Source organism: Lissotriton vulgaris, chromosome 2_1 (assembly GCF_964263255.1).
Source record: "Lissotriton vulgaris chromosome 2_1, aLisVul1.2, whole genome shotgun sequence".
Classification (NCBI taxonomy): Eukaryota; Metazoa; Chordata; class Amphibia; order Caudata; family Salamandridae; genus Lissotriton; species Lissotriton vulgaris.
The window spans coordinates 1225860780-1225885789 of NC_141687.1; the positions used below are offsets into that span (position 1 = coordinate 1225860780).

The 25010-nt window shown below is 48.2% G+C and overlaps 1 protein-coding gene across 1 annotated transcript in view; it reads left to right on the top strand.

Moving 5' to 3' along the window:
- Window positions 1-25010, top strand: part of ACAD8 (acyl-CoA dehydrogenase family member 8) — a 350191-nt gene that overhangs the window by 286952 nt on the left and 38229 nt on the right. Inside the window, exons 7-10 of the mRNA XM_086956943.1 lie at window positions 9208-9343; window positions 9438-9535; window positions 10330-10482; window positions 11017-11119. Of these exons, the coding sequence (XP_086813069.1) occupies window positions 9208-9343; window positions 9438-9535; window positions 10330-10482; window positions 11017-11119 (490 nt within the window). The remainder of the gene's footprint in view (window positions 1-9207; window positions 9344-9437; window positions 9536-10329; window positions 10483-11016; window positions 11120-25010) is intronic.

Sequence of the window (25010 nt, forward strand, 5' to 3'; positions counted from 1 at the left end):
ACAGCTCTATATGCCAAGAACAGATTCATACTGGGTAAGTGGCACTTTCCTTTTATATAGAGCACGTATAGATGAAATTTTACCCCAATCTTTTGGGAGTGTTTTAAGCTCAGACAATAGCAGTTTATGAGCATCTGAGCATACCATGTCAAACCAACCAAGTTTATTTTTGGGTGCCTTAATATGGGGAAGGCACAACATAACCTTAAAATCTGCCTCAATCGTATGATAGGCACTCAAAAAAGGCAATATCATCCGGTAGATTCCCTAAACAATAGGCAAATTCCTTGCATTTGCAACCAAAAGATCTTTCATGAATACGTCTGGGGTAACCTTGGCCCCCTTAGGATGAGTACAAGTTTCAAGTTTATTTATTTATGTTTTGGAACTCATAACAGAGGTCCACATAAAATCATCAAACAATGGCATTACAATATACAAAGAACAAAACTAGTGTATTTCCATAAAACTTTTTAAAAAGTTAAAAATTGTACAACAAAACCTCTCATTTGGTGGATTACAAATAGCTTCCGATAGAGCAGAAGCAGAATAAATACTGAGTCTTAGACAGGTAGGTTTTAACCATTTAAGGCGATGTTTTTTTAGAGCCGGACAAACAAATAACACATGATTAGCATCCTGTTTACATTTGTTGCATACATTACACATTACTGAAGAGCCATACCATTTTGACACTAAAACATTTAAAGGGAGTAGGTCCTGCCTCTGGAGAAACAGGAAACGACGTACCCCATGGGGAAGATTCCAGGAAATGTAAGGTTGAGGAATTCTAATTTGGTAATGATTAATAATTGGTAGCGGACCTCTTTTTACCGTGAGGGCCTCTTTGTCTAGATCAAAACTTAGATTCCATGAGGCTAATTTTAGAGTTAGTTTTAACTGATAAGCAGATAACGAGAAGAGTGTCAATTCGTCTAATTTCAGTAATTTAACTGCTAGTCTAAAGTTCTTTACAATTGTGGTGTACTCTTTTAAGGGTCCGAGAAGTTCTTTTTGAATAAAATATCTTAGGGTACCAGGTTCACCATTCGCCAAGCTGGAGACCCACCGTACTACCCCAGCAAGGCCCTGGACCCAGGCGCTACGTATACTGAATTCCAACCTAAAAGCCGCTATATTACATGCAGTGTTAACCATACACAATTTCCGTAAAATCTTCCCCTCTGTGGTGTTCAGAAAGCCCCATTTCCCCACTTCGAGTAATTCTATGCCATATAGTAAGGAGGACGGGACTTTAGCTCTGAAAACCTCCAATAGGTAGGTAAAATGCCTCTGGCCGGTGGATCTATAGAGGGTATTTAAACCCCTCTCGTGAGACATTGCCTTCCGAACATTGTTGGCTATATGGCCCTTATCACTCAGAGTACTAGAAATTATTTTCCCTAGAAAAGTATAAGATTCAACAACTTCCAGTCCAAGGCCCCCTATGTTCCAGAAAAAACTCCCATATTTTTGTTTTTTCCTTCCTACTAAACACATGACTTTACTCTTGGATACATTTATCCTTAAATGGTGTGTTTCTGCAAATCCATGAAGAGCTTGCAGCCGATTATTCAGTCCAGTGGGGGTCAAATTCAAAATTAATATGTTGTCTGCATATAACAGGCATGCTATTGGTTTGCCCCCCAAGGTCGGGGCAATACCAACGAAAGAGTTTGTGGAAGATCAGCTAAGTATAAGGAAAACAATAGTGGTGCCAGCAGACACCCCTGCTTTAGCCCGTTGGCAGACGGGATAGCTTGGGAGAGGCCTCTTTCCCCTCCCAAAAGCACTTTGCACCAAGTATCAGAGTGGAGCTCACAGACCAAGTCTAAGAGTTCAGATGGCATACCCAGGTCCTATAACTTTCTCCATAACAAAGGACGATCCACCTTGTCAAAGGCCGTGGAGAAATCTATGAATCCTGCATATATTCTCCCTCCATGGAGTTTGATGTATTTCTCAGATAACACTTGCAGGGCGGTCAAATTGTCCATGGTGCCATGCATTTTTCGAAACCCCGTCTGCTCAAACGGCAATACATTATCCTCGGCTACCCAATCATTAAATAGTTGCAAAAGACATCTAGCAAAAAAAATTCCGATGGCGTCGAGGAGGGCGATCTGTCAATAGTTTTGGGGAACATTTATGTCTCCCTTCTTATACAGGGGGACCAGAATGCTGCCCTTCCAAGAAGGAGGAATTACGGCGTGCAAAAAACAAAATTTAAACACTGGAAAGAGGATCTTGCTCCAGATAGCGCTATTCTGTTTTAGTACAGAGATAGGGAGCTCATCCGGACCCATTGCTCCAGAAGAACGCATACCCTTGATGGCTAGTTCAATAGTTTTTTCAGAGGGTGGAACAATATTAAAATTGTTCTCTTTTTTTTCTAATCTGAGCAGTTTCCATTCCATTTCCGGCATACAAATTCAAAATATATTCTACCCATTTTTGTTCTTCAATCGGGACAGGTAGGGATCTGGTTCTAAGGCCACAACCTTCCCCAATCAAAGACCAGAATAGTCTAGGTTCGCTATTAAAAACAGCCTCCCACAATTGAATCCAAACAAGATCCTCCCTTTTCCTTTTTAGCTTAATTTTCAGCCTTTTCCTCCTTCTTTTTAATATCGCCAATCTATGATGTCTTAAAGGGCAATGTCTCAAATATTGTTCTTTTGTGAATGTATTTAAGTTAAGCAACTTCAAAGAAATAGGACGTTTTTTAATTTGGTCCTTCTTGGGTAGTTTTTTAGCAACCAAAAGGCACTTTATTCAAGAAGTTAGAAAAACAAATTAATTCGAAACCCTCCAGTTGACCAAGTCAATTACTGCAATATCTAAAAGACTCTGTATACCCCTAATTGCTTTAAAGTTCCAGAAGCATCTTCCATTTTGAACTCCAAAATTGACCAAATTACCATCCAAAGACCAGTGGTCTGTAAGAGGAGGATTCAGATCTAAAAAGAGTTATTATTTTATGATCGCTCAAAGGGGTATGAGTAACTGTAAGGTCCTTGAGGAGGGGAAAAGTTAGCATATCCACCACCACATAATCTAAAATAGATTCCCCAGAGCTGGACTTATGTGTAAAATTAGCAGGAGTATCAGAGGGGAGCCGACCATTCACTATAATTCCATCAATTTCGGAAAGCTCTTCAAGTGATATTTTCCCTCTCTTTGTTGTTTTGATGTTCCCAGGAAAAAGGATTTGGGGTATCTGAAAGGAGTCCTCTTTATGTTTGTTACAAAAGATCTCCAAACTAGATTTGGAGACTTTACAATTAAGATCCCCTACTAAAATTATGTGGGGAGAGGCATTGTTTACAAAAAGTGATTTAATATGAGAGAAAACCCTGGACAGAATTTCATTATGACTGACGTCCGGTGGAATATAAACATTTATTAAAATAATGGGTTTGTTTTCAGAAATAGCTAAACTAAATAACGTAACTACTTGAAACAAGTTACTAGGGTCTAAAAAATGGGAAAAATTCCATTGTATCTTGGTAGACAAGAGGCATGCTATTCCCCCTTTAGCGTGGCCTCTCCTTGAGGGGCTTGCTTTACCCTCCAAAACAAAACAGTCCTTTCCTATAGGGAAATTCTCTATACACCAAGTTTCTTGGAGGCATATAATACTAAACTCTAATGAAAGTAAAAATAGTAGTTTTTCAGGGCTATTTCGAATTCCTGCAGCGTTCCATGATAAAATCCTGAAATCATTGTTAAAGATACGGTTGCGATTGGAATTTATTGGAAGATTTATTCGCTAGAATTCCGGGCAACCAGTTCCATTGATGACACTCCTCCATGTGAGTGTTTGAAAAGTGAGAGCGAGGGGGATTTAGATACTCCACATGCCGGCCATTTTTTTCAATACTAATTTTTAAATCTTCTAAATCAATGGGAGTAACCCCATTACGATGTCAAACCAACCAAATTTATTTTTGGGTGCCTTAATATGGGGAAGGCACAACATAACCTTAATATCTGACTCAATCGTATGATAGGCACTCAAAAAAGGCAATATCATCCGGTAGATTCCCTAAACAATAGGCAAATTCCTTGCATTTGCAACCACAAGATCTTGCATGAATACGTCTGGGGTAACCTTGGCCCCCTTAGTTCTTCTACCCTGGTCACTAGTTTTATGATCCAACATATGTCTAGTAGCTGGAACAGAGGTTTGAATAAGCAGACCTCTAATGGAGTCAACACAATAGTGGTCACTAAAATCAGAGACACTTGGTTCAAAAAGGCTGAAGCAAAAATAAAGTCTAGGGTAGTGATCGTGCCACGTCCAACAAAGGTAGGTGCAAAGCTACCATCTGAGTTTCTAAATGCTTTTGTCATGACACATTCCAGATTAAACTCCATAAAAATGTAATTTAAGCTGCCTTCTGCCTGACTATGTTCCAAGTGAAAAACAACCTACCCAAGAAATTGGCCACAGAGGGAAAAAGACTAACAACACGGTGTATATTAAAATCACCCACTAGAATGAAACCAGCTCTAGGAATGACCTGGGAATCAAACTCGAAAAGCTGGACATGCAGGGAAGACAATGATATAAAATTATTAGGGCCTTGAGTCTCATTATAAAAATTCCAAATCAAGAAACTATCACCTACAGAAGAGGAAAATAAGGTAGCTTGGCCATTAGGAGAAATTGAAATCTGGTTTCTCATTCTACAGTCCAGTGAGAGGGAAACCAGGGTTTGTAACCCACCCTTAGGTCTACCCTTTGGGGATGGTATGGCAGGGTTGGAAAAAGACATATAGCCATCTAAAAAAAAGGAACTGTCAGTCTCCCAGGTCTCCTGAAGACAAATTATAGAAAAAGATTTGAGGTAAAATTGCTTATCTGGGTTCAGTCTTTTATTATTTACACCTGCCACATTCCAGGAAGCCAGTCTAGGGCCACTAGTGGTATTATTATGGGCCAATAGTATATGATTCCATGCTGTGCCAACAGGGTTTAAATCCTCCTAGCATTTGAGGCACCTGACCCTTGAGATTTTATATGAGGCACTATACATATTAATAAAACCTATAGTACTCAAGACTGCAATCCTTACGGGTGATTAACCATCAGAGTCCCCAGTGGGTGGCCCCGTGTTCAGAAAGGATGGTAATAACGACTCCAAAGTGGACATGTAACCCCTAACGGGTGCCCTTGCATTCACCCCCACAGGATAGTGGTCTTCATGTGTGCTGACGATGTCACATTATACTTTCGAGACCCTGAGATCAATTTGGACCCGCTGATTAGGGAATTCACGAGATTCTGGGGATTATGAGGAATTACTGTAAACTGGACAAAAGTTGTCCTGTTCCCTTGACAAACGTGTCTGCTAAATTCTCTCCCGAAGCCAGATCGAATGGGCAGATGACCCAGTAAAATAACTCGGATATGGCTCCTTAGAGACATAGATGAACTATGGAAGAGTAACAATGGGCGCATGATGACGTGGCTAGATGACCATTTAGAGAGCTGGTGGAGGCTTCCACTATCTTTAACGAGGAGGTTGGCAATTGCAAAAATGGTGATTCTCCCAAAATTCTTGTACCTATTTATAAATTTGCCATTGTCTCTACTGCTTTATTTTAGGAGCTGGATCAGGTCACGTTTGGTGTTCCTAGCTTGGGCTGGAAGGCAACTTTGGATTGCCTTGGAAATATTGACGCTTCCTTTTGAGCAGGGGGGTTGGGCGCACCGGAAATGGATGTTTACTGCTACAGTGCTCAGGCGCACTTTGGACACCATTTGCTCTACTCCACTAAATTTCAGGCCCATACTGCCCCTGAGCATGATCTGGTTGCTCCATGCCCCACACCAATGGCACTTTTTCAAACTCCCAACTACCAGAGGGAGCAGATTTATACAGTGGCATGTACGGTGGGAACCTGGAGGGAGCTCAGACGAAAAACTAAATTAGAACACCTGTTTGCCCCATCTGTGCCACTCATAGGACACCCCTTGCTACCCATCACCCTAGATGAAAGCACTCGATCATGCAACTGACAACAATGGGATCTGTCTACCCAGATGGCAAATGTATAACTCCACCGAGCAGGAGCAGTGACGGGGCAATGACAGGGCAATGACAGGGCAGGGGCAGTGACAGGGCAGGGGCAGGGGCAGTGACAGGGCAGGGGCAGTGACAGGGCAGGGGCAGTGACAGGGCAGGGGCCGGTGACAGGGCAGGGGCTGGTGACGGGGCAGGGGCTGGTGACGGGGCAGGGGCTGGTGACGGGGCAGGGGCCGGTGACAGGGCAGGGGCCGGTGACAGGGCAGGGGCCGGTGACAGGGCAGGGGCCGGTGACAGGGCAGGGGCCGGTGACAGGGCAGGGGCCGGTGACAGGGCAGGGGCGGTGACCGGGCAGGAACATCCAAAGCACAAAGAACTTTAGAAGGGTGCCTATGACGCTGCAAAAATATTTTCTTCTAATCATTCGTTACTTGTGCTGGCCACATAAGAAAACAAATTTACTGGAGATGGCGAAAGTACAAAGCCTCGCAAGAGAAGCACACAAAAAGTAGCACATGCTATAGTACACCAGTGGGATTTTGGAAGAGAACCCCAAGTAAAGCAAGATTAGTCCACACAGACCCACATTCTGGGTCCAAAAGGGGTTCAAAGGCTGGCTCCCACCCCAGACTCTCCAAAGTATATTACCCCATGCATGAATCAAACCATGAACTGTAAACAAAATCCGGCTGGATGACTGTAATGACCTGCTTTTCTGTATATTTGGGTGCTTCTGTCAGTCACCAGGCCATTACTTACCACATCCTTTCTCAGGATCCAGAAAGATACCACATTTCACAATACTTACCCAAGAAAGAAATAAACACTAACAACATATAATACCATTGCAGAGGAGCTTGCAAATAACAACAAGTCACAACACCTCCCCATCTGAGAGGGTACACAGCAAATCACAACACCTCCCCATCCGAGAGGGTGCACAGCGCATGCTCCTCCTAGCAATGTATTGGATAGAATAATTAGCATTTAGACATCCCTGATGGGAGCCGATTTCCCTCCTGTATCAACAATTACCCATTAGAGGGGAATCGCCCATCCCTCTGTAAGTACTTGGTAAAAAAGGGTCCCGACCTTACCTCACAAGGAATAAGGACAAATTATATGCTCGAAGGATCTTTTATTACATGATAATAGGATGACAAGGAAGAAGAAATAACTAAATATCACAGTAAACATTTATAGCAATCACCAACACATACATATACATAGAGCCTGAAAATAAAAGACATAGTTAGATATACATGGAACACCTCACCATGATCTTAGGAATCTTTACATCTGAAGATGGGTCTGTCTCTCTTTCCCTCTCTGGTTGGGTCAGGACTCTCTGTTCCACAAACACGACTGCACGTCTGCACCGTGATGTATCATCAGACCGCCAAACCACCAGACCAACTTCTGACCCTCTCTCCGACCCCCTTTCTCTTATATAGAATGCAGCTCTCCATCGAAGTTTCTAGCAAACTCCGCCTAACGTTCTCACTGGATTCCTGTACCACCTCGTACCAAGAGAGCACAACAAGCAGCTGGCCAAGCATTTTGCTATGACTCCGGCATCGAGTGAGCACATTCCTCTGATAAGAACCGGTCCGCTCTAGTTTAGGAAGAGTGAATAACAGCTAGGAATTAAAACATAACCTCTCACCTAAAGAGGCTGAGAAGATGGCTGCAGTTTAGAATATGGAGTGCTCAAGCATAGGCCTCTACTCCTGCAAAGAGCCAAAATTAGTATGCAAGAAGGCATAAGATCATGCCAAAGCCAATAGGCAAGCCCCTTCAGGTCTGCACATCACTATGTCTATGTGATGATATGAATTGCAAAGCAAGATAACATGAAAGCATGTCAACGGCAATAGTCATCACTGCCATAAAACAAGGTAAAGTCAGAAACAGGCCTACATATCACTATATTAGGCTAAAATATACTGAGATGGTAGTGGGCAATGGTCATAATCGAGCCACTTATCCATAAAAATAGCTCCGTCACTACAACGGCCCAGTGCAGGAACCATATAAATAGATTATGATTTCATGAAATACCACAAAAATACTTGAACAGTTGCTCAAAGCTGCGCTCATACTGGAAAACAGTGAAGTACAAAATTGTTTCAACCTAATATAAACTTATTTTGACTTGTAGTTATGTCCTTTGTCTATTTCTTTACTTATATGCTATTGCATGACCTCGTCTGATTTATCTGTAAAATGTATCTTTTGTCCATAATTTTTTTCCTGAATGTTGACAGTTTGTCCTGAATTTTTACACATACCGTCCTGAATTTGCACCCATGCCAGTTGGTCACCCTAGCTTTTGGGATATTTAACTGCGTTGCTTTTATCGCTTGGCAAGCACCGCGTGGCCCTGCTGGGGAGGGTGTACTACGCCAAGGGTGGTCGATTGGCTCAAGGACGCAACCTATTGCCAGGAGCAATTAAATAACTATTGGGAATTGATGCCGGTGCACGCAGTGCCAGAGATTTATGGTTTCCCTTGGAGGCGCGCCTGGCAGCTCAGGTGGAGACGCTTGTGAACGCGAGTACTGATAAGGTTGAGGGTCAAGGTGGAGCAGCTGCAGAGATGGGGAGGGCTCCTCGTGAAGGACCGATGGGACCGGACAACACCGGCAGCCCGGGGATCACTCAAGCCCAAAGCTGAGCTGCCGAACCAGTTTGTGTTTTACTACTGCAATAGCGGAGTAACTCCCCCCTCCCCTCCCTCCTGTGCTACTTCTGACTCGTCGTGCAAGGTGGAACATTCCATCCTATTTGTAAATGTGAAATGTAGAAATATGATTATCCTGAAAAGTTGTTCTACTGTGATGTCTAACCCTGTTTGAAAATCAATAAAGAATAAAAAAAACATGCTTAATTACATGCAAAAACTGCAACCATACCTGCCGCATGCTGGTCGCTTTCATCTGTCCTGTTCCATTGAATAAGCAGACACTTAATGTCTACTCTATCAGGTGAGCATTTTACACCCCTTCTTAGGCAGGATTTGCCGCATTACCCCCAATGTGAGGACCTCATCAGAGATTGTGCGTCTGATATTCCGTCTTCTCCTCCATTACAATTAATAGAAATTTGACGCAGTGTGTTTTCAAGTTTATAGTCGCAAGTGATGTGACCTAAGTCGCTGTTCTTTCCCCAGATAGGGTGGAACTCCCAGCCAACACGAGCCGTCATCTTCGAGGACTGCGTTGTTCCTGTGGCCAACCGGATTGGCTCAGAAGGCCAGGGGTTCAGCATCGCCATGAAGGGCCTGAATGGTGGGAGGATAAACATTGGTGAGGGACATGCCAGGTAGGAAGTCATTCAAGCCTTCGTCTCCTCCTTGTGGCTGACAGAACCCTCTGACGCTGTCCATCTTTCTGCCGTCAGCCTCCTGCTCCCTGGGCGCAGCGCATGCATCGGTTCTCCTGGCACGCGATCACATTCTTGTCCGGAAGCAGTTTGGGGAACCCCTATCTAATAATCAGGTGAGGTGACTGTTCAATGATGCCCCCTGGTTTCTTTTCATTTAATGAAACTGTACTGTTCTCCTACCGCAGTGCATAATGCCCAGAATTTCTCTTGCGCTTATGAATTCTTTCCTCTTGTATTACCAAGATAATTATTGCTTCCTGGGGTGCACTACGCACATTCTCTCACTCAGTCCTTGCTGTCCGAGTCTCAGTGTAAGCCTTACTCGGAACCCTTCCCTTCTCCATAGTAAACACCCCCTAATACTCTGAGTTTCCTTACATACTCCTGTAACCTGCATCTCTGAGCCACTCGAGAAGCCCATACTGAGATGGGACTTTACTCCTGGCATCCCTGCTTCTGTAACTCTCTGAAGTCACTACAAGTAAAGCCTGCTCTTTTAAACCATTTACCAAGCATGTGGTGTGGATGATTAAAACCTCTGCTGTAGCCAGGATTAACTTTCTCACATTAAGGCTCCATGTTATGCTATCGGAGGGTAAAACCTATCGGTTCGCCTCGAAGCTCCCCTTTGTGCATTCACCTAAAGCCTCAGCAGGCGGCCTTCTCATGAAACCAGAACTCCAATTCCTTTTCCATATTGGACTGTTAAACGCGTCTGTCCGACTTTGGGTATAGTATGCCTGTGTTTTTCTAGTTTTTAGTATGCATGGAGGGACTAGCGATTGCCTAGCTGTTATGGTCATACAGGTAAAGTGCTGTTTGTTTGCCAGAAACTTCCGCACTGACGCAGCTTACTTCGTTGTAAATGCATACAGTGCATGATGCCTCTTGTTTCTTGAATCCACAGTACCTGCAGTTTAAGCTGGCAGAGATGGCCACCCGCCTTGTGGCGTCCCGGCTTATGGTGCGGACCGCTGCCCAAGCCCTGCAAGAGGAGCGCAGCGACGCCGTGGCGCTTTGTTCCATGGCAAAGCTGTTCGCCACGGATGAATGTTTTGCGGTGAGCAGGGCGAAACTAAAGGGCGGTGACGAGATTTATTTGGCAGATTCCTGTGTGTCTTCTGACTAGACTGATTACTGGGGGACGTCGGACAGTTAGAGCTGTACGTGTTATCGCAAACCCATTGCAATAGACCATGTTCCAGCAAGAATTATATGCAACTACATGTATGTAAAGGTATGCCCTCATGTCTTATGTAATTTTATTAGTGTGTACAATCAAACGTATAAGGCTGGCTTTGCTAACGTTTGTTAATAATAGATTAACCCATACGAGATGTTCAGTCTGGAATAACCTCTGGCTGATTAAATAAACATAACTTCTTAAATAACCAAAAACCTATATATTTATGATTTGGGTGACTATTCTGAAGAGAAGGCAACCTGGCTCAGGTCTTCATAGTGATAAATATTCCTGATAAAATAAGCTTCCAACATTGTAATAACCTCACCGGCTTTAAGATGGCAACCGGGTTTAACCTTCTAATTTGTAAAACCATAACAATTTCTTCAAGACCTCTCCCATTCATTGCAGATCTGTAACCAGGCTCTACAGATGCACGGGGGTTACGGGTACCTGAAAGACTACGCTGTGCAACAGTTTTTACGGGATATCCGGGTGCATCAGATCCTAGAAGGTGAGATTGTGTCATAACTAAGTTGTCTATGAAATATTCCTCCTGCATCTCTGCATCTTCCTAGCTGCCCACCCTGTCTTCACGACTGCTGCCTCTCTTTCCACTGCTTTCTTTACCTTACTTGTGCTTTCACTTCTTAATCTCTCTGGTTATTTCAGTCCTAGTCTCATTTTGTAACCTCCTTTGGTATGTCGGTACTGTGTTCGCAATTAGATTCACACAGAGTGTGCCCTAATTCAGTGGAGGGTGGCTACTGCCCTTGGTAACATGGCTGTGGAGAGGTGGTATCTGGGCTTGTTTCTAAGTCAGTAGTTCGGATCACACCTGACTTGCCTCTCTGGGAATCCATATTTTACACAGTGAAAGCCTTTGAAGATGCTCTCTGCTTTGGTTGGTTGATGTTCTACAGTTTTAACCGGACACACAAACTTGATTGGCATGGTATGCAACCAGTGCTATATAATATGCAGTTAGTAAAAAGGGTCTAAGGGGAACATATTTAGAGACCAGGGAACACTATACCCCCATTCAATATCACTAAACAACAACAAATGTCACTGGTCTATAAGTCGGCATGGGCGAAAAAACAGTAAACTCCGTGATTACCCAGGGTGTGTTCGCAAAAGAATAGAAATGAATCCCATCAGCCCACCCAATGGCAGAGCTTCATCATCTGGGATTACTGAAGAGATGGTCGGGATTTTGGGCCACACATCTGATGGTATAGTGTGTTGCTCCAATCCAAAGGAACCACCAGTGATGGATCATACCATGGAATATATGTATTTCTGTGGTGTGGGATGGACCAGTGACATTTGTTGTTGTTATGCAACCATTGCTCCCATTTTTTATTTTATGGAAAATGTTAATGCCGGGTGTCAAGAGAAAGCGAAAGAGACACAGATGATGGGAGGAATGCAGAGCAAATTAAACCTTCACCCCATTCAAGAGATCTGGGTTAAATCCATTGTTCTCTTCCTCACTATGCCACCCCAGTTTAGACCCAGCCACATACAGTTTAGACCCAGCCTCATGAGAACAGTGCAGCCCGAACTGCTAAGCCAGGTCCTCCCTGGACCGGAAACCAGCATCCTGGGACGGGTTTCGGGGCATGTGTCCTCCTCAACCAGGCTAGCTTAAATCCAGTGGCACTGACCCCGGGAACCGACGTCTGGGCATACCCGGCACAGTGTGCTCCGCGAGGGCGAGGCCCCCCTCTCTGATATCAGCAGCTGAGTCCTGCTTCCTGTACTGGAAAGTGTGGCCCATCATTTGACTGCAGTGGTCTGATCGGACTGTGGGGTGCGGAAGGGCTTTTTCCTCTTGCTGACTCCACTGCCTCTGTGCCCTGGAGTCAGTGACTGCATTGAGTTGCGGGGCACAATTTAGGGATTCCTCTTCCCCACTTCTCCCTGCTTTCTGTTTCTGCCCATGCTTCTGCTGTTGGTGGGCATGTGGGAAGACTGTTGATTCTCCCACTGCTCTTCTCCACTGGCCTCCTGTGGATGAGTGACACTGTCACATCATGGTCCTGTCCAAGAAGTCAGGGGTTATATTGGTGGTCATATTCAGGCTACTGCGCTTGGAGTATCTCCTGTTAGTGCTTGATCCTGGGGGTTTACCCGCTTGTTCACCCACGGTGGACACTGAGCAGCGGGCTGCACTGCCTCCTCCTTCCTCTGAGTAGTTGACGTCTGTGGTGGCTGTATGGGATTGGTGGTTATGCCACGGCCAGGTGGAGTGGTCCTAGACCTCCTGGTACAGGCCTTTCATTGTGCCGCCCTGTGTGATCCTTCTGCCTTCATTTCTTCATTGCGGGGGTAAACTGGTGTAGGAGAGTAGGGTCTGCTATCCTATGGTCACCCCAATTTTTACTTTTTGCTTCACTGGTTTTTGACTTAATGTGGCTGTGGGCCTGCTAATCAGACCCACAGCCTGTTGTTCTCTCTCTAAATTCACATACATGTACTATAGGTACATAACCCAATTGGAACTGGACACCTTGTCAGCCCCTGTACCATGCACTCTAGGTGCTCAGAGCATAGGTGCATCCAAGGCCTACCAGGGGCTGCAGCATATCTTTTGCCACCCCTGGCTGGTACTTAAATCGACACAACTGGCTGATCACTCAGCTGGGGCAAGGTGGTGTAATCACCCCTTGCTTAGATATAGTATACCTATATCTAAACCTATATCTGGACACACATACCTATAAGTCACTCCTATGGCAGGCCTTAACAATCCTGGAGGCAGAGTCCTTGGTGTTATGTGAGATGGTGCTCTAGCATGAGCTGAGCCTGTCTGCAGCTGTCGGGACCAACTCCCTTAGCTGTTCCGGGATATTGCCATACCATATACTCTTAAGTGCATTATAATCCACGCGGTTACTTGCTAACTTTGGTTTGGCTTTATCAAAACATGTCGTGTTTGGTGTCATATGCTTTGGAATACTACCCCCTCGCCAGTCCTGGCGACGGGGCTAGCATTCCACCCTTCTAGAGTGAGAAGACATGTTACTTTACTGAAAACGCGGTTAATCCTAACCAGAGCCTCAGCATCACAAAATGGATGCTGCTGCCCCGACACAAGTCTGACCTCCTGCTGCTGACCGAAACTTGGCAGAGGAGGCCTGGACAAAGGGTTTCCTGTCGCGGGGAGGTGCTACACCACCCCAGACAGGAGGTAGTGGATTGGAGCAGGGAGGGCTGAAAGAAACTAGACACTGCCTGGGGCGCACAAGGTGTCCCCGGGCAAATCTCAGTCAAACCGGTTCTGGGGCACTCCAGCCCCAGTCCCAGCGCGACCCTGGACAAAGGGTAAGGGTTGTAACCACCCCCTTCCTGGGTCCCACCCATAGGAGGGACCTAGCAGGTAATCCAGCCCCCAGAATTGGAATAAAGGTGGGAGCAGTGCCAATGCACGTCAGATTATCCTGACTGAAAGTTATGAAACGAAACTCTGGACCCTTCCACATCCCACTCGACGTGGAAGACTGAAGAATCTTCCTTGTGGTCAAGGAGTGACCACCCTGTGCAAACAGGCACCATCCAGCGCCTCACCGTTTGCTTTGTTGCAGTTCCCGCCGGAACTCGAGCGACCGAGATCGACAAGACCCAGCGTTCCCGCCTTCCAACAGCCCGATCCACAGTCCCAGCAAGTCTGAGACCCATGGAGGCGACCTGAAGCGTGGGCCCGGCCATCTTGGAAAAACTACGAAGTGCTGACCGTGCAGCTCCCGAGGCTCCCTCGACGCTGTGCATTGGGGTTTGAGAAGCCCCAGCCCTGAGCAGCTTTTGCACCAAAGCTCACCCCTCCACACTCTCCGAGTGCTGCGTGGGGACCTTATGCATCTTTCTGCTCGACGCGTTAGTCCGGTCACTGGCCCGTTGGCTAGTGGCCCTAGTACCAACGAACCTTTTAATTTGCCCTGCCAGTCCGGTTGCTCTGGACTGGCGCTCGCTCCCCTGAAAAGGAGCACCCGCTCTGACCTTCCTGGTCTGAGTAAGAAGCGATCTTCGAATCCTGCGTGGGTTGCGCTTGCCAAGGTTTGTTTGCTCCAATCCGGAAGCCGACACCGCCGACAGCGAGAGCCTTCGTGGGACTGCTCGTGATCCACTCCTGGACATCCTCGGTGCCCCAGAGTCCACGTGGCAGCGGAGACCAGCTTCACCACAACCACCTGATTGCGCCGACATTGCCTGGTTCCTTCCTGGTTCCACCCTGGTCACTGCTGAGTGACCCAGACTCTGTCCCCTCTGCTTTCAGGTTCTCTACATCTTCGATCCTCCCTTGGATCGCACCGGACACTTCTCTTCTGGCCGCCTGCAGCATCTTCATCTACAGGCTCCATAGATCTACACGACGAAAGGCGACACAACTTTGCACCTGTGCACCTGCTTCCTGTGGGTGAGGTAACTCTTGAACGCCGGTGCTCCTGTAGTGCTATACACCTCTAGTGTCTAAGTCTAAAGTTTTGTACTTCTAGTCCAGTCGGAAGACTCTTAAAACAGTAACTCGATAACTTTTACACACCATTGACTTTGCATTGGTGCATGTGTGTTCTTTCAGCGCTGCACCCGATTCCCGCGGGCTTTTCCCGACTTCAGCATTGCTAGTCCCGATTAGTCCCAGCGATTCCCCAGGCCTGACCACTGCTCGATTAGTGATACTTATACCACTTATTTAGTATATGGTTTGAGTGGCCCCCGGCCTCATCCATAATTGTGCAACTTTAATATGTTATACTGTGCTTTTGTTTAAACGCTTGTGCTTCTATACTCATAAAGAATCTGGAGGATTATTCTGAGAATAAATACATATATTTTTATAATATGTAACTTGTGTGGTGTCCTTTCATTTGATATTACAGGATTGTGATTGGTAAAACAGCTGGCTTCACATGCCCTCTTGAGTTAAGCCTTTGAGGCTGCTTAGTCCATGCTACCCTTAGGATAGCTTGTCTATAAGGTTGACTAACAACCATCACCATAAGGGATTGTTTGGACTGATACAAGGTGCCCCCAGAATTGGAGACCTCATATATCAGGCCAACTTCTCACAACTCGCGTGGACTGCCCCACTGAGGGTGCGATCCGTGTTGGCTCCTTCTTCCTTTGTGATAGGTTTCTCCGGTCCCCCTGTTCTCCCTGGCCACTCTTGGGAGTGAGACTCCCTTTCACAATGTTGTACACCATGGAAAAGGATAAGCCCCCATACAGGAGAAGATGGAAAAATCTACTAAACCCACTTCTTCAGCGAAGCCCTCGCCTCAATTTGTGGGCACTCAGGGACTGCCCTTCAGTCTTCGGTTGACTCCCCTAGCCTGCAAGCTATCCTGGTGCTTCACACTTCTGTTGAGAAGATTGGGGAGCTTTTGTGTCAATCTCTCTCATCCACCAAGACATGTACAACACGGCCGACAAGGTTGCAGATCACAAGACAGGCTTTCAGTGGCAGAGGGCTCGATTGTGCTGAGGGTTTGAACATGCCTGCATTTCTTACCAGTTGGCTCCGGTCCTTGGTGCCCGCTGATGCCGTGTTGCAGAGCTTCATTGTGAAATATGCCCACAGATCCCTGCGCCGAAGCCAGTCATCGCTTGCCTTCTGAATGATGCTGATCGAGATGCTATCTCTAGGGCACCTCGCTCCGAGACTCATTACACTGCGACTCAGCCTGGTTGATGGTTTTCCCGCACTATACACTTAGTGTCTAGAAGATGGAACAAAAACTGGGACTAGAATATGTGCTGCTTTTTCCTGCATGTCCTAAAGTGTTCTTTTGCGGTTACTCATTTTTCGACACTCCAGAGGCGGCCTGGCAGTGGGCGGAGGAGAGGCGTCGTCGAAGCTACCATCGAGAGAAGACTCGGCTCTTGCTCCGGAGACTCCTTTGGAGCAACATAGACTGCGACCCAGCCGTCACCACCCTCTGTACATGCGAAGCTCCAGTCTCTATGGAACGATTGCTGACCCAGAACACAGCTACTGGTGGGGGTGGAGTGTCCCCTTCCTCCCTGACCACAAACGCTGACCTGGTTTCGGTCCTCCCTGAGGCAGCATCTGTCAGCTGCCACTGGTTCCTGATATTGCTTTTTTTTCTCTTTTTTTTCTGTTACTAAGATTTGCCTCTTGTTTAATTGCTGCTGCATATGTTATTTTGTTTGTTCTTTTGCTTTGACTGTACGATGTTTATCGTTGCGCACGCTCAATTTCCTTTACAGGTGTGTTTACTGGGTGCGGGGTGGGTGCACTCAAGTGCCTGGGGCATATCAGCACATGCCCTCCGAATCATGGGTGGAGTTTTGTTGAAATGAGTTTTGTTCAACAATCTGAGAGAGGCTTGGTCTTGCGTGTGTCCCGTTGGCGTCCCACTGATGCTAGTATTACAACAGGTACTTCTGGTTTTTGAAGTAGAGGGTGGTTGGTGGGAGTGGAGGGAGTTGGTTTGGGCATTGTTTGTTTTATTTTGGATCTCTTTAGTTTGCATCACACTCGCACACACTGCTGTTTTTGCTCTGCGACTCCGTGCACTCCCCTCCCTCACATATAGTTTCTCCAAAGACCCTCATGACCGCTGATCTTCCTGTAGCTGATGAGCCCAAGTCCATCTAGTTACTCACATGGTGTGTCAACGTATTACTCAATAAAATCAAAAGGTGTGCAATCTTGAGAGCCATCCGGAGGGTGGGTCCCAACTTGCTGCTTTTACAGGAAACTCATTTAGTGGGAAACAAGTGCCCCTTTCTCACCCAGCTTGGTTTTGAGCAAGTTTTTCATAGAAGTTACAGGGGGTGTAGCTAGACTTATCAGGCACTGTGTTCCTTTTTTACCACATTCAGACCTGGCATCATGCCCAGGGTCGTTATGTTGTGATCACTGGACTTCTGAGGGGTACGCCCTTTTTTTTGTCAACATGTCCCACCCCCAAACGCTTGTCGGGAGCATTCTTGGGCATTTTCCGCACCATTGTTTTGGAGTTCCCTGCGGCTCTTTGGCAGCTAGGGGTGGCCATGAACTTTCACGTTTACGCACTTGGACCGATCCTCCGGGACACTGGGAGCTTCCTTGCCACAAGCGCCCCTGTCTGGATTCATAAACGCTATGGATTTGCTGGATGCTTGGCAGTTTTGTTGGCCCATGGAGAGGGGAAATCAATTTCCTCTCGGGGTGCATGGATCATTTTCTCGGCTTGATTGTTTTCCTTTGCCTAAATCCCGATGCTACGAGATCAGCGATGTTCACATCCGCCGCAGGGACTGTCAGACCGCTCGCCTGTTAAGTTACTAATGTTAATGGGAGAGAGGAGGGGGCCACTATGGCAGCGGCTGAGCAATTGGACCCTGATAGGCGCCCGGTTTTGTTCGACCCTTCATGAATACTGACTTTCACCATAACATCGACTGTTTCATCACCCGGGATCCCGTGGAAGGCTTGGAAGGTCACTACACAGGGTTTTGTCAATAGTTATTAGTTGGCTCACCAAGACCGCACCGACGTGAGGTGGAAGAGCTGAAGGCTCAATATTTGGCCTCCACTGCCTAGGGCTTGGACCTCCCAGCATTCTCCCCGCCCGTCAAGACAGTTGGTATGACCCACCATCAAAATCACATATCAGAGAAAGGGTGGGTGTAAAACGGCCATGTTTAATTATCAACATTCATAAACATGACTAAACAATACATATCAAAAATTGATAAAATCAATAACACATTTTTAATATTGACATTCATTCAAAGCTCTCAGTTATACTAGTTACTTTTCCCCCAGCACTGAGGGGCCCTCTGGCTCGCATCTACAAATCTGAGCACCCCAAGCAAGGCGCAACACACCTGCGTCCTTGAGTGTTGGGCCCCAGCCCTCTGGTCCTTGTCCGCCATATCCGGGGCCCACCCCTCGACCACCAGGCTGCCCAGGATCCCAGGAGGCTCGTAACTTGGCGCCGTTGCCTCCCCAGCCGGTGGCCCCATTCTCACTGCGGAGAGCTTACCGTCTCTCCCCTCAGTGCTGGCCTAGGGAGTACGCAAGGAGGACTCCCGTTTACTCTGTAAGTCCATGTCAATGTTCTGAGGCCTCTTTACTGCAAAACGCCCCCCTCAAACTAGTGATCTAAGGGACGGGTGGGTGGGAGTTAAAACTAGATAGGTGCAGTGTAGGGTCCGCCCGTCCGGCGCAGGAGAGGGAAGAGACCGGGACCACATCTCCCTGAGCCTAAATAGGCCAGAATCTCCGCCCTCTCCCGCATCGGATGCGCGTAATCTGTGACCCGGACATGGATCCCGGCCGGTCGCCCATCGGGCGAGCCGGCTGCCTACTCTCCCCTGGACGTGGCGAGGAGCCGGGAGGCCGGGCCCTAAGTGCGTTCTCCTCGAGCCTCGCGCTTGGCAAAGGCGGTCCCCCAGGACTCACTGTACTCATGAAACGTCCTACGTCAGACCCTGATAGAGGAAGCGCGCATGGCATGGACAGTGACTCCGAGTAGCATCTATCAATGAGGGGATAAATCCAGCAAATCTCTCCACTGGCATTGCTCTGTTTCGCTCATGCAGGACTCGATCCCTAGCGTCCTCAGTGCCCTGAGGAAACGTGTGTCCGGCTGTAGGAAGTTGGCTTTTTTATGTAGTATACTAAAACGAGCTATACTATGTAGAAAGCCCAGACGACCCTCATTGTCTTACAGAGCTTAAATTAATAATCTCAAATGCTCACTTTTGTGGTAATGAGGGCGAGCAGTTTAGGTTTATCAGAGGGTAGCGTTAATGCATTTGTTGAACACACACAGATTCAATAAATGAGACACACACTCCAAAATAAACTAGAGAGCAATTAAAAAAATTACAAGAATTTTAATAATTATTTTAACACCAAGAACTTCATAATTGAGTAAATACTTTTCATAATAGCGATTTTGCAGGTAAATAAAAATAGCACATAAGAGGAGGAGCCGAACGCGCCCCCAAGATGGCCGCATAGGAGTGTAGCTTCGCCGGCCCTACTTCCCCCCCCCCCCCCCCCCCCCCCTCCCGCCCCAACATCCTGACTCTATCCTGCAGCGCTGACACTGCCCACAGTCAGCGGTAGACTAGCGGTGCCCCCCGGTGTTACTCCTTTCCCGCTGCGAGATCGGGGACCAGAGCTGTCCGTGCTGTCGATTTGGGCCTCCGACTCCTGAAAAGCCTGGGGCTCGAGTCTGAATTGTGTCCGGCCGCGGATTGAACACCCGTGGCCGGGACCAGAAGTTGCCGGCCGGAGGTGGAGGTCCCGGTACTGCTCATCGGCGGAGGGGGCTGCACTTGCTGGGACGCCCTGGGGACTTGACTGGTATTCAGCAGTAGACATTAAGAGTGCATGCTTCCCCCCCCCCCCCACCCTTGTAGCAAGGAAGAGCACCTGTTCAGGCCTGGGCAGGAAGCGCTACACCACCCTTGGAGGCCAACACGTTGGATAGGCTCTAAACAGGTAAGTGCATAAGATGCCACTCCAGCCTACATACCCAGCAAGACACAGTGCCAAAGCACCCCCAGAGACAAGCTGCAGACAAGCCCTGGCACCGCGTATAATACACGCGGACACTCTTCCGAGCAAGACAGGAAGAGGAGAATACGCCCCCACAGCACTGCAGTCAGCGCATAGCCAGGACCGGGGTGGCTCAAGGGAACAGACACGACACACCTGACTGGAGTGAGGGGACATCCAGCATACCGCATCCTCCATCGCGAAAGGAGACAGAATCAGAGAGACAATGGGTGACAACCAGGATGGCAACCCCCCCCCTCCCTCCCTGCTGAGATATTGTGGCGAGGCGCCCCTGTCCTGCCGGGACTACTGCAGTGAGGAAGGCCCCGTCGGAAGTGCGGCAGAGACCGCCGAGAGGCCGACCGTCGTGGGGGTGCGCGTCTTTGGCCACGTTAGTGAGCGGCATACCCCATGACCAACACATCGATCGCAGGACGTATCGGGGAATGCCTGGCGGTTGGTGGGTCTGTAGAGCCTTTGGGAGCCGCACTGTTGGTCTGCCTGCCCGGAGATTGGGGCAGGGGACCTTGTCTGCCGGCGTTGTTGTGGCTCCGGTCCCACTGTGCAGTTGGGGGCCGGCGCTATAAGTGGTGGTGACAGGGGCCCACGTGTAGAGTAAAGCCTGGGGCTAGCGTGCTGTGGATGCGGCCACGGAGGGGATAGTACCCGCGGCCGAAGCAGGAAATCGCCGACGGAGCCCGGCTGCCACCCTGAACGACCCAAGATCGTCAGGAAACACCCCCCCCCCCCCCCCTGCCTGAGAGAGCTGTGACTGCATCATTATTATTATTATGTTTCTTATATAGCGCCAGAATCGACCCCCGAAGGGGTATCTCCGCGCTTGCCTTGGGAACCCGTCCTGGCTTTTCCCTGTGAGATAGCCCCTACAGGGCATCCCGCCGCGGGGGGCCGTTGTGGAGATTAAGCAAGCTTAATGCCCAGAGTTGCAGAGTGTGAACCCATGATTAGGTCAGGCACCGAAGCAAGAATTATCGAGTCCATGGACATTTGAGCTCAAGACCCTGCCGCGTCGGGAATTGAACCCTGGTCCCGGGCCTGACCTCTGCTTCAGGGTCTGCCTGCTCTAACCAGTGAGCCACACTGGTGTCCGTTTCAGAGGGCAACAGTGGAGAGACACCCTGTGCCATTGGGTGACGCAGAGTGGCGACGGACCCAGTGGGGTGCCGGGGAGATCGCCTGGTGACCCGGGATGCACATTGCAGCTGGGAAGCCTGTTGTTGCTGGGGGGCCTCCCTCCATGTCCCTGGGACAGGTGTGGTCTTCGCACCTGACGTGGAGGCTGCCCTTCAGGAAACGTGGATCTCCGCTCCGCATCTGGGACTCTGGTATTACCACTTGAAGACGAGACAGTCCAGTGGTTCCACACTGTAACCTTAATAATCTGCAGCACCCACCTGATCAGGCTGTGAAGTAGTTTGCGGTGGAGAGGCCGTCGTCGCTGGGGAGAGGCCGGCGTGTTGGACTTTGTGGTCAACAGGGAGTGTTTCTGGGTGACCTATCGTGGCGCACTCAATGCCCGTTGGTAGGTGAAACCCCCTCTCCATATTTACTCCAGATGGCGGCGAGATCGGAGGGCGAGAAGCCGCAGCCCAGGTCGACTAAGGGGTCCCGCTCCATCCAAACCGACAAACTGGATCGATATACACTGCCCAAGGGCTCGCCTTCCGGGCCGGGGCAGATGTTGGGAGGAGGTAAAGACTCTGCGGAACCGACTGGGGAACCTACGCTGCAGGATGTGATGGCCGCTATCGTTGGTTTTAAGGCCTCTCTGGGGCAGCAGATGGCATCACTAGATCATAAGCTGGACACCGTGTCCATTAAAGTCAACCTGCTTTGCGCTGATCTCACCAAAACTAGTGAGAAGGTCAAATCGATAAACATCAAAACTGCAAGCTTGACGTATGATTTGTCAGAGTTGCAGCGGGAGGTCTGAGCGCTCAAGGATGCCAACGACTTGACGAGCCGCAAGCTGGATGATTATGAAATGCGGGCTCTGAGGAATACCATACGGATTATTGGCGTTCCGGAGAAGACTGAAGGTTTGACCCCAGATCTTTTTGTTGAGGACATTGTTCTTCAACATCTGCAACCAAAAGGATTGAGTAACCTTTTTACGATAGAGCGTGCCCATAGAATTCCGGGAGGGCGTCCCAAGCCGGGGGCTCCACCACGTCCGATGGTTGCGAGGGCGCTCAACTTCAGAGACAGAGATGCTATCCTGCAGGCTTCCAGATCCGGCGGTCCGTTGAACTATGAAAATTCCACCCTCACCTTCTTTCCAGACTTTACTCAGGCGGTCCAGAGAAGGCGACAGAGTTTCATGGGTGTCGAGAAGCGGCTCAGAGATAAGGGTTTCAAATTTGCCATGCTATACCCTGCCAAATTACGAGTTGAAGTGGGGGGGAAGGCTTGGTTCTTCGATAACCCAGAGATTTCCTCAGATTGGTTGGAGAGTCTCGCCCCACAGGGGGATCTCTTAGAAGAGGGCGGCGGGGATGGACATGGTGTTCTGGAACAGGAATGATTGGTACCACTAACTGGAGTGGCGTGGGTGGGTGAAAAAGGATACTGCTGGGTTGTGAGTTAATCTTGTATAGTAGTTTCCTTCCGCGGGGTAGGAACCCCGGCGTAAGATATGTTTCCTATGGGCGGGGGCCGGGCCGCGGGGCTCGTGCTTCCTCCTCTGATCTATATTTAGATAGTTATTAGTTTAGTTATGGGGCGACAGGCACCCTGCGAGTTAGGGTTAGGCAAACGCCGTGAGCAGGGGTGCAGGGTTGGGGGAGGTGGGATGGATAATGTTTTTTGTGATTGTTGTTTTTCTTTTTGTTTTCCTTTTTCCCTTCCTTTTATCTCAGGTGACATCAATGTAGCGAGACGTTTTGCACATGGGTTGAATGGGGCAGAGTAGTCGAGACTCAGGGATGAGAGTGATGAGCTGGAATGTGAATGGCTTGGGTGACCAGATCAAGAGAGGGATAGTCAGCCAACTTATCAGACGACACTCCCCAGATGTGTCGCTACTGCAGGAGACACACTTAGTTGGTAATAGATGCATGGCCCTCCATGAAGGGGGGTATAAGTTGGTGGTACATGCTGGGTTTACCACCGGCTCTCGGGGAGTTGGTGTACTGGTCAGGAACTCCTTCCCTCTGTGGGTGCAAGCCACTTGGGTGGATCAAAGGGGCAGGTATGCGGGAGTCTCGGGGCAGGTGGGAAGTAGGACAGTCACCTTTTTGTCTATATAAGTGCCACTGGGTCTCCAAACCGAGACCTTTTGTGACTTGGCTGCAGTTTTCCTCACGTTGCCCCTCGGGAGTTAAGTCTTTGGTGGCGACTTCAATGCGGTCTTGGATGGTGAGATGGACTGTAGCCCCCCGCGTATGCTTAGATCAACACAGAAGTGGCTTCCAGAGTTTTTAGACATGTTGGGACTGGTTGATAGCTGGCGATTGCACAACCCAACATTGACACACTCCACCCACGTATCTGCAACCCACAGTAGTTTATCTAGGATAGATTATATTTTGTTACCTGCAGTAATGGCGACTATGATCCAAGAGGTGAAGTTTCTTGGTAGGGGCATTTCTGACCACTCTACGTTATGGGTGCGACTGGCCCTGGATTTGCCAGCGGTGGGGAGGATAGCTCCCATCAGAGCCTGGCAGCTGAAAGGCCCAGCCATTAAGAAAGAGGTACAGCAGATGTCAGACCGTTATTTCCTGGAAAATGTGGGGTCCGTTGAATCGGCGCAATCCCTCTGGGAAGCATATAAAACTGTGGCGAGATGGGAGGTATTATCCTTAGTGTCAGGCAAGAAGGAGGAAAGACAAGCGGATGTAACCCAGAAAGAGACGAAGGTCATTCTTTTGGAAGAGAAGTTGACCAAGTCGCCTGCTCCTGAAGGGCTCCACCTACTGAGGCTCCGACAGGAGGAATATAAAGACCTTGTTCGAGGTAGAGCTGTGACCCCTGATAATGCTGTCCAGAGCTGTATATATGAACACAGTGATAAGGCCGGTAAATTGATTGTGTGGCTTGAGCACGGAGAGAGGGTATCTAGGCTGGTACCCGAATTGGAAGGGTGGGAGTCATGTAAGATCACAGATCCTCAAGCGTTGGCAGATGAGTTTTCGGACTACTAGAAGACAGTCTACACGACAGATAATGCATTTACAGAAGGTGACAATAGCGAGATGATCAGGGATATTGTAATGCCTAGTCTGTCAGAGGAAGACAGGAGTTATCTTGACTCAGCGTTTTCGGACGATGAAGTTGCGCAAGCGATCAGGCAAATAAAATCCGGTAAAGCAACAGGCCCCAACGGGATATCGATTGAGTTGTATAAATTAAATGCAGGTAGACTTGCCCCGCACATTAGAGCCATGTTTTTGGAAAGTAAGGAGAAGGGTGAGCTCCCACATGACCAACGAGTAGCCAATATTGTGGTCATACACAAAGCTGGTAAATCTAGGACACCGTGCTCCTCTTATAGGCCCATATTGCTTCCTAACGCAGAACCCAAAATCCTAGCGAAAATCTTGTCCACTAGGCTGATCAAGGTGATCACGTCTCTCATTCACCCGTATCAATCCGGTTTTATGCCTCGTCGAAATACGGCGCTGAATCTGCGGAGACTGCATGGCGTTCTTGGCGGTTCCCCGAAGATCCATGAGACGCCACAATGGCCTTCGATAGAGTGGAGTGGCAATATTTGTTTGCGGTGTTGGCAAAGTTGGGATTTGGGAAAGAGTTTATCGGTTGGGTTTGATTGCTATACGCTAATCCCCTATCCAGAGTGGTGGTTAATAATTGCAAGTCGGGCGACTTTTTATTGAGTAGATGCACGAGACAGCGA